Source organism: Cryptosporidium andersoni (assembly GCF_001865355.1).
Source record: "Cryptosporidium andersoni isolate 30847 chromosome Unknown contig_18, whole genome shotgun sequence".
Lineage (NCBI taxonomy): Eukaryota > Apicomplexa > Conoidasida > Eucoccidiorida > Cryptosporidiidae > Cryptosporidium > Cryptosporidium andersoni.
The window spans coordinates 130,212-146,069 of NW_027122829.1; the positions used below are offsets into that span (position 1 = coordinate 130,212).

Below are 15,858 nucleotides of genomic sequence, written 5' to 3' on the forward strand. Positions count from 1 at the left end.
ACACTGTAAATATTACAAAATAATTTATATTATTTTATTAGAAAATACCAGTAAATGTATTTCTTGCAACTTTATTGAAACTGTACTCTATGGCGAGTTATTCAGAATGCATGCAGGGGACCTGAATTACTATTATTCAGATCCAAATCTAAAAACTAAATTGGCGCCTCAAGTTAGTAGTGCGGGTGAAATCTAATTGCAATTGGGGGGTTATTCATAAAAAAGTATTGAATATTACTATTTAGACTACGAATTAGGCAATACCAAAAAAATTACAAACTATATATTTTAATAAAGTATAAGTAACTATATAAAGTGGAGATATCATAGTTGGCTATTTTAGAATATTGTTATATATTTGAAGTTAACACCTGTATTTAGTAGTTACTCTTAAAATTACCTGATAATATAGCTGATGTTCTTTTAATAAACCAAAATAAAATCGAATCTATTAATGATATCAGTGAATATATTCCACCTATTATTGCGCAAAATGAAGTTAAAAAGTGTGTAGTTGGAATTGAATTATGTATCTTACGAATTACAAATGGTTGGAAATCATAAACAATAAATACTCCAGGAAGGCCTGATAATTCCCCATCTTTTACTAATACATCCTTCTGCCTTTCAGTATAAGTATACTGATTTGAAAACAATACTCTATTATATCCACTTTTAATGAACTGAGTAGGTACAAGTTTTAAATAATAGTGGAACATCGAAGTACCAGTAGTCACAATTTTTTTGGTATTCTCTAAAGGAGATTCAATAAATTCAATATTATCTTTGCCAAATCTAAGTTCATGAATAGTATGTGATGTATTAAAACCTCGTGAAATATCATTCATATTGAACTCATGAACATGTTTACCATCCCTAACTGTAGCTTGTCCCAAAGCTACATGAATATTTCCTGAGACTTTATTTACTTGTAAACTACCATGTAGTCGACAGCCAATTGTGCTAATACATTGAGGAGCTTTGCTAGCAATATCTAAGTAGGACCATCCTTTATACCTAAATGCACTTTTAAGAGATTCACATGTATTGCAACACTTGTAATGTATACTTTCTGCCCCAAAACAGCTCAAACACTTCATAGAAGAAGTGGATTCATTGTACTGAGTCACAGTTTCTTCTTGTACTTCATTGCCATGTATATCAATAGGTATTTTTAGTAGATTACCATGAGCATTAACCTGGTTTTCGCCAACATTGTCAACAGTATCCACAGATATTTCGCTGCATCTTAAGCTTGGAAATGAAATGTCTAATCTAATATCTAATTTTTGGTTCATATTATCATCTACACCAATATGTTCTACCATCTCTCCTCCTATATACTTCAAAAATTCCCCTATAGTTAAAATTATAACTAGTATATAGACAAGTATGGACATTATACTTCCACTGGTTGACTTAGTACAATAATCATCGTGCACTTTACCATATATGTCAATATACTTGACACTTTTTAAAATGGAGTCGGTGATTGGAGACTTATCACTTAAAATACCTCTCCTTCTTTGCCTTATGCCACTCATTTCTATATTTGTGCTAGTATTCATGATTCTCTATATATGTTGAAATTATAATATTTAAAGAAATGTTACAGTACAAAATCCTCACAATAGAATTGTATTCTACCACGAATATTGGCGCTATTAATGTGTAAGTGCCCGCCTATAGCCATGTATATTAGTCTAATATTTCTATTACATGGTTAAAAAGATGAAAAAAGAAATATAATAGTTCATACTCTGCATTTAACAAGTGCTAATAAATATTAAATATAATATTTCATTGAATATATGTGTTATATATATTTTAATATCCTGTTGCAAAGCTAATATGGTTTGATATTTGAAATAGACAAACTTCTCAGAGCATAACACTATACGAAATCTTAATAAATTGGATCATTAAATAAAGACAAACGATTTATAGCAACTATTTCCACTTCTAAATGAGTTCTATATTTCTAACCAAATAATTGGACCCTCCAGAAGTTTTTGGCGGAAGCTCAAACTCCTAAACTATACTCTAAAAGTTTACTGATAAATAAAATTACTAGAATATACATATCATCTAGTACTCAATTTTAAAATTAGATGTTTATTGGTGATGATAGGAAATATGTTGAGGAAGTTGTTTGTAGTAGCTTGTTCAATAGTGAGGACACTTTGAATAAATTTAAAAAAAAGTTAAGATATCATCTAGCAATGAAACTACAAAATAAAAGAGATATTTGTACACTACTATTTGAAAAGGGAACAGAAAAAAGATTAATCTTAGTGATGATTAGAGAATTCTTTAAAAAATATGGTTTGGAAGAAACAAGAGCATGCTTAGATAATGAATGCGATATGGATGACAATGACATGGTAGAATCTTTTGATGAGATGCTTGACAAATTAAATAAAATAAGCAATAACTCTGTAAATAATGACATGGATTTATACCCTACAATAATTGAGAGGTTAGTTAATTCCAGTATAAAGCTACATAACGATCACCAAACTGATCATATTACTAGTGCTGCTTTAGTAGAAGCTAGTGAATGCATAACTTCCTTAGAAGAGGAAATTCAGCGGCTCCATAAAACATACTCTGAGCAGGTAAATGAAACTAGATTAATTATGGAGAAAAAGGTTAGTGAAATAGAAAAGCTCTATTGGAGCAGTGTAAAAACTATGGAGGAGCGGATGATTAAGAATACAGATGTCAAATAAATAATATTAAGGATTCCATAAAAACAATCAGAAGTACTCCTATACTGCATGGATAACTAGAGATATAACTAACACAACATCAAGTTAGAATTGGCAAAATTAAAACAAATTTATTGAAAATGATTTTTGAATTAGCTACTATTTACTATTGTAATTGTATCTTCTATATCCTAGATAATTATTTCAACTTAGTTTGGAATAGGGAAATTTTATCTACACGCTTCTAAAAATAATCTTGAATAATATCTATCACTAATGTACTAGATTTTGTAAATATTAGTTCTTCCTTTCCGAAGTTTACTTATCCAAACAGAAAATCAGTTGATAGGACTATATGTATTAAATCAGCTATAAATAACAAGAAATTTTGTTTGAGTATAAATAATTCCAACCAGAATGAAAGTTGAATTATTCTGCTTAAATTAACATTGCTACGAAATTCTCAAGGGTTCAATTTCTGACAGTTTTCCCATTAATTTCAATTGTGGAATCAATGCAAATGCTTCCAAATATATAGTAAATGCAATGAGTATTTGAGAACTTAATATGTTATTTCCTAGATGAAAAATCAAGAATAGAAACATTGAGATAAATGAGTATTAATGATTGATTGAACTTTACACTTGTAGCTGTATATTTATAATAAGTTACTAAGAGTAATAAAGAGCTTGTTAGTATTAGAAAGTAAAAGTTCTGTATATTGCCAACTTTGTATCAGCTAGTCTCATTTCAAAAGACCAAATACCTCTAAATTAGCATCAATAAGTAACATGGAATGTTTGTACATATACCATAGCAAGATTAACTATTAACTGTTTTTAACAGTAAAAGAAAATCCCCTACTACATGAAAACTGTATCCTAATGTAAACAGACTGGTCTCTATTACATATTGTAATTAAGTGCAACTAGATCAAAATATCTTAATAAAGTCATTAAATAATATTAAGTATATAGAGCCAGTAAGAAAAAATTATTATGTACAAAAACGAGAATATTAGAAATACCAAAATTTTGCATTCAAAGAAGAAGACGCCAGTATTAAATATTGAAATCTTAATTTCAATACTTTTATGGCATCAAAATAACTTTATACCTCATAAATATCAATGCCATTCTAAATATCTTGGAAATCTTGCTCATTATTTTTGATTCTTCTCTGAGAATCAGCAATTCTCTTACCATCAGCTATAGTAGCATTAAATTCACTAGACATAGTTTCTCTATTAATATTGTATAATTCCTCTATACCATAGTAATCGAAAAATAAACAATACAAACCTGTAGATTTCATAAGACGTTGTTGTAAATTCAAGGCATTTATTATAGACAAAAAAGTAACAAATAGTGGGAAGTACATAGAATTGAAGTCGTTACCAACTATTCTTGGAAGAAAGTGCATTGGCTTCCCATAAAAGGTATCAAATGTAGTCCCATTAACACGAATCAATGCTAAATAATGAAAGCATAGTGCAGTTGCAAGTTTGCACATAAATTGAGACAGAAATACAAGGCATGACCCATCAGTTTGATTATGAAAATAGATCCCATACTTTTTTGGTAATTTCATACTCCATAAAACCCAATATGTACATAAATAAAGGTATAAAAGGAGAATTATACATATTAATTCAACCAATAAAATTTTAATAGGATAATAGATGAAATTAGACTTTGAAATCAAATTTAAAATATAAGAAAATAGAGAAAGATTTATACTTTGAAAATATATACCTGCTTCTGCTATTATGATACTAATGCTTAAAATAACTGTCATTATGAATAAAGAATAATTAATATAATGCCTTACATACTTCTTTATATAAAGTGATGTTTGATCATCATTCAAATCATATTCAATATCATTTTTATTGGATAGAATATCAAATTTTTGTGAATTTAATAATTCATGCTTAAATTTATTGTTTTGTCGATTAAATCCCACTAAGAGAAACCCATCCTCTTGAATTGTATTGGAATGAGGTAAGTTAATTAATTTATCTTCTAATTTCCAACATTCATCCAATATTTGAAGCCATTGGTTTTCTATTCTATTTCTTTCTGCAAGAGTAATCTTAAGTGATCTATTTAGTTCAATAATAGTTTCTAATGAAACATTATCTGTATTAAATTTAATCCCATATTTATCTATTTCCCATTTATCTATTAATTTTGATTTGTTTAAATCATTTAAATCAAAATTAAAATATTTTATTATAATACCTAACATATCTCTCAATTTTCTATCAGTTAAATTAGTATATAAATAATATATTTGGTTTTTTAATTGATCTGCTTCGTGTTGGTTTATTGCTCTGCAATCATCTAGTGTATATAATGATATATATAAATTGTCCAATTTATCTTTGCCATTAAATTTATCAGAAAATATGATATTTTTAATATGTTTAGGAACAGAGATCAAACCAAAACCCCATAAGAGAGTTATTTGTATCATTCCCCAAATATGACCACCAGCTATACAAATTAGTGGTAGAATTGTTTGTAAATCATACTTTTGGAAGATGAGTACACAAAGTAGGACAAGAAATATAAAACAAGTTAATTGAATCAGCCAAAATCTCCTGTTTCTTCTTAGGCTTGTTTTCAATTTACATTTCCAATTGAATTCACCACACATCTCGTATTCAAAAAGGACTGGATAAACTATCCAACATAGTACAAATAATAATATATATAAGATACGCCAAAGCCTTAAAATAATACTATTTAAGTTTACATTGGAGTTCACATCTAAAATTGTAATTCCAATATCTAAAGGTAGCAATGCTATTGGTAATAAACTTGCCAAAATTCCTATATAGCAGAATGAAATTGTAGTATATTGAACTTGTTTAGATGTTACATTAAGTAGAAATATCCACACCAGTGCTACCAAAATAGCTATATCAAATAGTGCAACCAATACAAGCAACATTCAACTATCATAATTTTGCAAAATAGTTTAATATTAAGTGATTACTAGGGAAGGGATCAGTTGGATTTACTACTATATGGCGCTGGTATATCTCTAATAAGTCTTAATATAATGTCCTAGTTCTTACAGTAAATCTTCTTAAAATGTACTTATTTCAAAACTATCTACCATTTAAGTACAATATGGAGTCAATTTAATATGTATCTCTTTTAATATTGGTAATATTTCCAATATATATACTCATTAATTCTACTATTTTTAAGGTATTATATTTTGAATAAGAAAAGAGAAAAAAGTATATAATTATGTATAAACATAATTATATCGAGAATAAGAATCAATATTTTGAAGAAGAAAATAATGAACCAATATTACATTGTTTCAATAATAATATTTAGATATTATTACCTTTCCACCCTTCAGAGGCTATCAGCTTCTTTTAAGGCGCTCAGAAGGACTAAATAAAATTTCACTCATTTTAAGTAAAAGTATTGCACAAATAATTCTAATTAATTATATTAACCGAATCAAAAAAAGTATTAAGGAGGCAACTATTTTTTAGTTTGTAGCCTATTATACTCCTTATGGATGAGAGTGAGAACAATAATGGACTAGACTGGGGTCCACAATCAATATGGAGAGGAAATGTGAATCAACAATTAAGAGCAAGACGGCTATCATTATTTGAAAGTAGAGAATTCAAGTTATTCTTTATACAAATTTTTATGCTATGTATAATGTGTGCGTTTATATTAAGTGGTATTATTCTTCATGCTATTAAACTTAGGAAAATACAACCTGAGGACTACAGTGAATTTCTGGATCTTGATGGAAATTCTCAAGAGTTATTCAATACATATCTTAGAGATATTGAAGATAATATGGGCCAAATATCCTTTTTCAAAGAAATTACATATGGGGATATACCAATGAGACAAGAAAACAAGCTAGTAAGAAATATTGTAGTATGCGGTGGTACCTATAAAAAAAATAAGCTATGGTCTAACGATCTTATAGAAAAAGCAAAATTATTAATAGAATTATCAATTGGCAATAATACTTTAACAAAATTTAAAGGAGGTCTTTTATTTGCTATAAATGATATTAGAAATACAAAGTATAGTGAAAATGTTCAAAAAGTAGCTGAATATCCAAATATTATATACTCTCTTATGGATAAAAATGAAAAGTCTGGAATATTACTTTATAGCCTATTTTTAGTATCAAATGGTTATGTTTCTCCTTGTTACATGTCTGGTAAGAGACTATATTCATATATTCTTGGTCGCAGAACTGGAATACTAGGTCACATTATAATTATACTCCCATGGATATTTTCATTATTATCTCCTCATCCATTTATGTTAGTACATATTCCACGCCTTTTACTATATATTGGTATTGCTATATATAGAATTTTAGTACTTCATTGGGGTATAAATCTTATAGAAAAAAAATTATCAAATTCGGATTTTTCAGATCACATTGTTCTTTATTGCATGTATATCCTTATAATATCAATAGAATGGTGTGCTATAGGCTGTAATTTACAAAATCGCCTATTTGTGGCTTGTATAAGAGGTTATTATCTTTCAATACTTGCCATTATAATTTATAATAGCTTCTTTACTGCTCTATACTTCCATTTCCCATTAGAAACACTTACAGGCTTTATTATAGCACTTTTTGGGTTATTTGCTACTTTTTGGATACTTGTGTTCCTAAATTACCTTAATTTAACAAATATTGGGATATGTGAAAATCATAACTCAGTTAGATTAACATATATATCTGAGCTGAAACATCAAACTCCTAGTTAATTGAAACTAGTTTTTTTTTTAGGAAAAGAAGAAGAAAAAATTACTTTATAGCTCTATATAAGCTTAAAATTGCAAATGAACTAGAGATAATGTAGTAAAAACACTTGTTACTTGCACTTATACTTGGATTACAGCCAAATCTGTATGCTGTTAGTGATATACCACTGAAGAATATTGCCCCTATAACACGACATGTATAACAATCCCCATTTGAATATATTTTTAGTGGGTTACGTAATGTGGGACTTTGCCACATATAATATTTGTTAAAGAGTAAATCACGAAATGCCACAATTGTGTCATATTGCTCATTCATTATCAATTCACTTGAGTTCCCCTTTTTTATCAAATATAATGGATCTTGCTTTATTAATTGCAGTCTTAGCAATATTAAGTTAGGTATTATAACCTAGTTACTTATACTGCGCTTTAGTTAACGGTCAAAGAATTGAGTAAGTTGCGCGTATATTATGAAGCTTAGAGTAACTTAATATCAATTATAAATTACCAGTATAACTTTTCAATAGTACTTATTAATAAATATATGGAGGAACGTCTTGCCAGTAAGGTACAAAAAATAGTTATTGATACTTTGGAAGAACAGGAAAATATACTAGATGAAGAACTAAAACGCTTAGATCAGATATGCAAAGATGATGATGAACTGGAACAAATACGAAGCAAGAGGATTTCTCAAATGAAAATGAAATATGAATTAAATAATAAGTATCGTAGTTTAGGTCATGGGGATTATAGTGAGATTACAAGTGAACGCGACTTCTTCGATATAATTAAGAGAAGTGATAGAGTTATATGTCACTTCTTCAGACCTACAACAGTAAGGTGTCAAATTTTCGATAAACATTTGGCTATTCTTTCTTCCAAGCACATTGAAACTAGATTTATTAAAATTAATGCTGAAAAAGCACTGTTTCTTTGCGGTAATTTGGGAATACATATTTTACCTACTCTTGTTTGCATCATTAATACAGACGTACGTCATAAAATTATTGGCTTCGAGGAATTGGGAAGCAAAGATGACTTTAAAACATTTGAACTAGAACAATTGTTAATTAGATGGGGTGTTCTTTTACTCAATAGTTAAAATTAGATTTTTTGGTTTACTTGTAGATACTATTGGTCACTATCTCAATTATCATCCTATTATACTATATACTCGTATTATTATCTATAATGGCAGCTTCTGATCATATTTAGTATTATATAATTTCCAGTGATATATATTATAAAGTTTTTAAATCTATACTGTTTACATTTAATCTGAATTTTTTTAGTATTAATATTATATTATTTAACTAGATAATCTCTTCATGTAGTTGATACATCTTACTCTCTAGTTTCAATTTCAAGGAATTAGATTTAAAACTAAAACTTAAAATTATCTATATAATACCTAGTTATGATCTATAGAAATTACATTGCTAATGTGAACTAATTTAAGAATCACTTTATCTTTAAATATTTTTTTTTACAATTTTTGGTCTAATATTTACTTCAATTAATAGAACCTAGACATACACATTCGATAAACTGCAATTTCCTAAAATTCCAATATAAAAGTACAATACCATATTTTTGATTTTATCTAAATCCCTTATCTATTTCTAAAATAAGAATACTTAGTATAAAAAATTATTGTTGAGGTTTATCTAGTTATGATCTTATTCACCTCTTGATTATTAAAGAATAAATTTCTATAAGGTCATCCTCTAATACATTAGAGATATTAAATAGAGAAATTAGGATATATTTCATTAAACTATTAAAATTTATATAAACAAATGTTTAACTTCTTCATTATTGTTAGGAACACTTTTCTTTAAAGTATATATAGCTCAATACTTTTTTTATGAAACACAAAGAAATTAATAATATATTTGCAAATAGCTATTTGTATTTAATTATGAATGTATTTATTTAGTGAATAATTGGATAACTAAAATATCCATCTATATTTTTCTCCCTATACATGTATTGGGTCTCTTTATCAGAATAATCACACAAACTAGAAAGGCGGTATATACGGAGACAGATAGCTACTGGTATTACAGGCACGAAAAGGGGTACGGCTAACCTTAAAAATATGGTGGTAGTTACCTCCAATTTGAACATCAGAATAGAAAGAAATATACTAAATAACTACTAAACTTAATTAATAGTAATATAATAGGAGTTTTTACGGATGAGTGTAGCTGTTGATGAGTATGGGAATCCATTTATTATTATTCGTGAACAAGATCAAAAACAACGTCTAAAGGGTATAGATGCCCACAAAGCAAATATACTGGCAGCAAAGTCAGTAGCAGATATATTAAAAACTAGCCTAGGACCCAAAGGTATGGATAAGATCATAGTAAGTCCTGATGGGGAAGTTGTTGTAACTAACGATGGAGCTACTATTTTAGATAAGATGCAGATAAACAATGAATGTGGCAAATTATTAGTAGAACTATCAAAATCTCAAGATGCTGAAATTGGTGATGGTACCACTGGTGTTGTAATATTAGCAGGTGCACTTTTAGAACGATCTATTGAACTTCTAGAAAAAGGTATACACCCGTTACGTATTGCTAGTGGCTATGAATATGCATGTTCACTTGCCTTGAAAAGACTGGAAGAAATAGCTGTAGAACACAAGAATATATTTGATAGAGAAAATAAGCTATTATTGAGCTCTGCAATGACATCTTTGGGATCAAAAGTTGTAAGTAGTAGGAAGGAGCAGTTTGCCAAGATGGCAGTTGAAGCTATCTTAGCAGTAGCAGATATAGAGAGGAAGGACATAAATTTTGACTTAATAAGTATACAAGGAAAGGCAGGGGGTAGATTGGAAGAAAGCAGAGTTGTTAATGGTATAGTTCTAGATAAAGAGATGAGCCATCCTCAGATGCAGAAGAATATTATAAATGCAAAACTGGCACTACTTACATGCCCTTTTGAACCTCCAAAACCTAAAACGAAGCATAAGGTTGATATTAAAACAGCAGAAGACTTTGAGAAGTTATACAATACTGAACAACAGTACTTTAAGAAAATGATTACTGCAGTTGAATCTTCAGGAGCCAATGTTGTTATTTGCCAATGGGGATTTGATGATGAAGCTAATCACTTATTAGCTCAGCATAAGCTACCAGCTATACGATGGGTTGGCGGAGTTGAGTTGGAATTGTTAGCTATTGCAACTGGAGCTCAAATTGTACCCAGATTTGAAGACTTAGAAAGCTGTAAGTTGGGTATAGCGAGTAGTGTAACAGAAGTATCTTCTGGTACTGATAAGGATAAAATGATTCTTATTGAAGGTTGTGGTAAGTCAAAAGCTGTGACAGTGCTAATCAGAGGAGGTAACCAGATGGTTGTAGATGAGGCTAAACGATGTATATACGATGCACTTTGTGCTGTAAGAAACTTAATTAGAGACCCCAAGGTTGTCCCCGGTGGAGGAGCTCCTGAAATTGCTTCTTTTATAGCTATACAGGAAGCTGTTGATTCAATCTCATCAATAGAGCAGTTTGCTGTAAGAGCTTTTGCTGATGCACTGCTATCTCTTCCTCAAGCCTTAGCTGACAACTGTGGATTAGATGCTATTTCAGTCGTTGGTGAAGCTCAAAGGAGACAAATCACTGAGAAGAATCACTTTTTAGGCATTGATTGCAATGATTTTACTGTTGCAAATATGATGAACAGGAATATTATTGAATCACTAGCTTCAAAACAGCATCAGTTAGCTCTTGCTACACAAGCAGTAAAGATGATACTTAAAATAGATGATATTATAACACCATCAGAGTTACTTTAATATAAATATTTAACTATCCTACATAGATAATGAAAGAATTTATTAATACGTATTTGACAATTAGATAAAATCTAAGAATACCTTCTTAAAATCTACTGTATATTTCAATTGATGAGGATTTAATTTAAAAACTAACATTTTATAGATACACTGAATATCTGAATAAATATTTGCAATTATTTCGTACTAAGAGCAAATTAATCATGTTATTTTAGCGTTTCTAGTGCACCTGTCTAGATATACTTAGTTACAAGTACGGAGTTATGGCGCCTGTTGCACACTTACCGCCTTAGTATTTGTGACATGTCATAAAAATCAGATACCGAGTTCTAGCTAATTACACTATTATTTAATATTACTCTTTAGTATATTACAAGATCCATTATATTTAGTGCTTCAAGAAATTTGGAAGTATTATGCTTTAACAAGTTGCCGCAAGGTTGATGATGTATATAAGTAAAAATTTACTTTAATTGATTACTTAGTAAAAATAAGACTTTGGTTTTAAGAATGGAAAATTTAACTGAAAGTTGCTATTCCTTATCAAATAATAATAACATACGAATTGATATGCCATTGCTTCAAAGAAAGAGCTCATCTGAGCTAGTTAGGAGACAATTGTACAAGACTAAGATGTGTGCATTTTACAATGTAGGGAAATGTACAAGGGGAAATCTCTGTGCTTTTGCACATTCAGTTCAAGAACTTCGACCTCTTCCAGATTTAAGATTCACAAGACTTTGCGAAATGACAAAGAAAGGGGATGTGTGTAGAGATATGAACTGTACATTTGCTCATAGTTTGAATGATTTAAGAACTACAGAAATCCCTCCAAGTCCATTTTATGAATTAAGTCCTAATTCTAAACCCATGGAAGGTAATATTTCAATTAAAAGATATGATACTCCTAACAACATTTTTAAATCAAAAAACAATTCTTTTAAGGATATTTTTCAGAACAAAAGTGATGGTGAAGAAGTTTTCGTGTCTAGCTGTGATGTAACACCCAAAAATTTTTCGATGAGAGGTTCAATTATCACTGACACACCATATTTGAATCAGTTTACTCCTCAACTATATCCTTCTTTAAAATATCAAGGAGTTAGTGGCCTCTCAACTTGTATTTTTTCCGGTTCCGAAACTCCTCAAGCTTCTTCAATTAATGCTAACTGGATCAACGGTGACTTCGGTTCCCCCTTAACACCTAATATTTCTGCAGTAGTTTCACAAACAAACTGTAACCTTAAACATAATCAAGATACTTTCCAGGACTCTCTCAGCTACTTTGCTACAAATACTCAATTTAATAAACTTCCAGAATGGACATTTGGTCCTAATGATGAGACGTTTTCGGCTCTTAAATGCGAAATACTGAACATTATTGGTACTGATAACCAGTTTACTGAGGACTTGAACCACAAGGCTTTATTGAATTAGCAGTATGCTCAACTACAGTCTGAAATTCTGTTAAGTATATGCAATGTTTGATTTAATGTGTAAAATTTACAAAACTGCACTAACCATTCATTTTATAGTGCTAAAGAAATTAATAAATTCTTAGTTCAAAATACTCCACTATAATTAAAACATTAATCTACATATGTTAACTAAGTTAAATTAGATAAATAACTTGTCACAATAATTCCTGAATAAAAAAGTTTCTTTATATGTCCTAACAACCAAAGTTACATCTAGATATAGCATTATTGCACCTTACAATACCTAATAGGCTACTATTGTATTATTACTAAAAAGTCTGTCGCATAGGATATGGCATTTAATTAGTCAGAAAATTAAGAATAGACGGAGTCATGACTCAGACCCCACCGAAGTTCCAATTGTTCAGACTAGTAATAGATATATTCCGCGCCTAAATCCTGGATATGCATCACTTGTCAGTGATGACAGTCCTCACTTAAAATCTATAAACATATTAGTAATATTTTTAAAGTTTAGGGATGGGACAGGAGTTTAGAGCTATTATTTTAAATAACTCAAGTGGCTGTTGTGAGATGGTTAAGCGTCAGCTATACAAAACGAAAATGTGCCCCTTTTTACCAGAAGGGAAGTGCAGTAAAGGAGATTTTTGTAGTTTTGCTCATTCACAAGAACAGCTAAGACCTCTTCCTAATTTAAAGTTCACCAAACTTTGTGAACCAATATCTTTGGGGAAAAAATGTACTGACATCAATTGTGCGTATGCCCATAATAGGGAAGATTTAAGAATAACTAATGAGCAATTATATAAAGTTAGACTTTGTAATTTTAATAAGAAAAATAAGTGCTTAAATGGGATATATTGTCGGTTTGCCCATGGAAACTCAGAATTACGAAACCAACAAAGTATTCAAGATATCTGCAGTTTGAAAGAGAGTATCCCAAGTTATACAAAACAAAAACTTTATACAACTTCTAAAATTAATCCTAAGAAAAGTACCCAAAGTAACATTACAAATAGAAAAGATGCAACTTCATTCTCTATAGAAAGGAAATTTGGCAATATACAACCTCAGAATCAAACATTTCTAGGTAATAACAGAGATGATCTAAATAAGGATAACAATGATATTTCACTATTCCAAAATATTAAATCCGAGTTTGGATTAAGTCTAAGGTTCTCACCTAAAGGCAATAAAAAATCTTCAAATCTAATCTTTAACAACAAATTAGAAGATACAAGTAGTGTTCAAAAATCCCTTTCTAATTGTAGTGCGCAGATCGACACATTTTATTCAAATAAAAATGACTCCACTTATACAAACCAGTTACTACCAGATCTATCGAATATGGTTTATCAGGCTGGAGGGGCTTATTTTATAAATAATAGACTAGATAATATGGAGGAAAAAGGTATTACACAACTACCAATATCTCAGGCATTCTCATTCTTTTGAGATATATCCACAATAATATAATATACAAAACATCTTAATTTTATATTTTCAAGTTCTGAATTTCCATTAATCTACAATATGCTATGAAGTCAATACTAAATATTAACTATAGCAAGTATTTCTTTTTAGTTGGTTTAAACAATTGTATCAAGTGGTGTAGATATATCTACTGATTTGCTTTGTGTTGGGAAACATGAAAATAATAATAAAGGAAAGTTATTTGTCCCCATTACTTGTCTTATATTCTCTTTAATGCCTAAATCGTACGGATTTTCCCATGTTTTACCTCTCTTTTCAAGGTAGTTTCTTAGAAAGGAATTTTGCCTATATTCTATTGTTGATTGATTAGTTAGCAATAAGTAAATATGGAAACAAGATAATAAGCCCGTTCCCAGTGTAAATGATAGTGATACAACAGAACTGGAAAATATGCATTGTATGAGAATGGGGTCATTTAAGGTAATTGAATTAGACGATATGTTACCACTTATCATCACTCCAAAAATCTCAAATAAGATAGACATTGCAAATAGTGATATTAATAAACAACTAATGAAGGACCATGAAATGAATAAAATGAAATAACGTTGATTTTGTAGTCCAACACACTGACCTATCCATGGGCAATGGTGATCCATCTTTAATATGCAGCGTTGACATACTGAACAATGGTGTGTCCTAGGTAGTTTGATACTTCCGCACTTCTTACACTTCCTATATATCCTATGAGACATTTCAATACTGTCTCTACAATTGTTTGACTCCTCCATCATCACTATGCACCTATTTTCATCTCCTAGTTCGTTTTCAATTATATCATCTATACTTTCCCTAAAATCTCCATTAATTGGTGATGGAGATCCTGGATCTGTTGAAATGCAAAAGTAGTAATTGTAGACAACATTTACTGTGCTAAAAAGAAATATAGTACGACACATGAATAACCATTGAGAAGAATCAGGAATAGATAATGGGAATATTAGAAACATCCCACTAAGAGATAGGAATATTATCATAAACCATACAAAAGCTATTAGGAATATCCCCAAACATCTTGCAAAGAGTTCAAAGCTTTTAACTGAAGTAGTGATGCATCCTTCACAACAGCTCATCTATATAAACTAGTTTCAATTTTCTCTATACTACTACGTGCATATATCACGTCATATAATAAGAATTTCCCTATTATTTCTAGTTGTCTTGTAGCCATATCACAGGTTCTCTGCTTTCCATTTTTTCTTTAATTACACAGAGCGCCAAAAATCCATAATAGAAGTAACAATCCTCTATTCAATTCTTTGCGTCCCAAATTGTATTGAAATTAAATTGTACTAAAAATAATAGCTATTGCAACAATAATCCTTCGGTTTCTATTACGCCTGCAAGGATACTAAATCAAGAGTATATTTGATAGTAGCTTCTTTTGTTTTTTAGGAAAAAAAATAAAAAGAAGATATAACAAATACCTAGCTGAAGACAAATACCTCTTTACTATCTAGTAATATTACAAAATATTACTTATTTTTCTAACATATAGAGTAATAAGTGAAGTTAACCCTCAGATCTATACGTGTGTACCTGTGTACGGCAAAAGACACAAGGTTACGTCTATTACATGCAGTGGAAACAAGACTAAATCTCAGCAAAGATTAATGTAA

At 29.7% G+C, this 15,858-nt stretch overlaps 9 protein-coding genes across 9 annotated transcripts; 6 read left to right on the forward strand and 3 right to left on the reverse strand.

The window, feature by feature from the left end:
* Positions 1-377: 377 nt before the first annotated feature.
* cand_019880 (uncharacterized protein) lies at positions 378-1,568 on the reverse strand (the record flags this gene model as incomplete). Its single annotated transcript, XM_067212218.1, has 1 exon — positions 378-1,568. One exon carries the CDS (start codon positions 1,566-1,568, stop codon positions 378-380), a length of 1,191 nt encoding a protein of 396 aa, XP_067069124.1.
* A 543-nt stretch (positions 1,569-2,111) lies between these two features.
* On the forward strand, positions 2,112-2,732 carry cand_019890 (uncharacterized protein; the record flags this gene model as incomplete). Its single annotated transcript, XM_067212219.1, has 1 exon — positions 2,112-2,732. The coding sequence occupies one exon, from the start codon at positions 2,112-2,114 to the stop codon at positions 2,730-2,732; it is 621 nt and encodes a 206-aa protein (XP_067069125.1).
* Positions 2,733-3,848: 1,116 nt separating this feature from the next.
* Positions 3,849-5,669, reverse strand: cand_019900 (LMBR1-like conserved region family protein; the record flags this gene model as incomplete). Its single annotated transcript, XM_067212220.1, has 1 exon — positions 3,849-5,669. The coding sequence occupies one exon, from the start codon at positions 5,667-5,669 to the stop codon at positions 3,849-3,851; it is 1,821 nt and encodes a 606-aa protein (XP_067069126.1).
* A 584-nt stretch (positions 5,670-6,253) lies between these two features.
* On the forward strand, positions 6,254-7,489 carry cand_019910 (uncharacterized protein; the record flags this gene model as incomplete). Its single annotated transcript, XM_067212221.1, has 1 exon — positions 6,254-7,489. One exon carries the CDS (start codon positions 6,254-6,256, stop codon positions 7,487-7,489), a length of 1,236 nt encoding a protein of 411 aa, XP_067069127.1.
* A 544-nt stretch (positions 7,490-8,033) lies between these two features.
* On the forward strand, positions 8,034-8,594 carry cand_019920 (uncharacterized protein; the record flags this gene model as incomplete). The annotated part of the gene is made up of 1 exon (XM_067212222.1): positions 8,034-8,594. One exon carries the CDS (start codon positions 8,034-8,036, stop codon positions 8,592-8,594), a length of 561 nt encoding a protein of 186 aa, XP_067069128.1.
* A 1,098-nt stretch (positions 8,595-9,692) lies between these two features.
* On the forward strand, positions 9,693-11,306 carry cand_019930 (TCP-1 CPN60 chaperonin family protein; the record flags this gene model as incomplete). Its single annotated transcript, XM_067212223.1, has 1 exon — positions 9,693-11,306. The coding sequence occupies one exon, from the start codon at positions 9,693-9,695 to the stop codon at positions 11,304-11,306; it is 1,614 nt and encodes a 537-aa protein (XP_067069129.1).
* A 510-nt stretch (positions 11,307-11,816) lies between these two features.
* cand_019940 (zinc CCCH type domain-containing protein) lies at positions 11,817-12,743 on the forward strand (the record flags this gene model as incomplete). Its single annotated transcript, XM_067212224.1, has 1 exon — positions 11,817-12,743. The coding sequence occupies one exon, from the start codon at positions 11,817-11,819 to the stop codon at positions 12,741-12,743; it is 927 nt and encodes a 308-aa protein (XP_067069130.1).
* Positions 12,744-13,264: 521 nt separating this feature from the next.
* Positions 13,265-14,200, forward strand: cand_019950 (zinc CCCH type domain-containing protein; the record flags this gene model as incomplete). The annotated part of the gene is made up of 1 exon (XM_067212225.1): positions 13,265-14,200. One exon carries the CDS (start codon positions 13,265-13,267, stop codon positions 14,198-14,200), a length of 936 nt encoding a protein of 311 aa, XP_067069131.1.
* A 134-nt stretch (positions 14,201-14,334) lies between these two features.
* cand_019960 (DHHC zinc finger domain-containing protein) lies at positions 14,335-15,312 on the reverse strand (the record flags this gene model as incomplete). The annotated part of the gene is made up of 1 exon (XM_067212226.1): positions 14,335-15,312. The coding sequence occupies one exon, from the start codon at positions 15,310-15,312 to the stop codon at positions 14,335-14,337; it is 978 nt and encodes a 325-aa protein (XP_067069132.1).
* Positions 15,313-15,858: the final 546 nt, after the last annotated feature.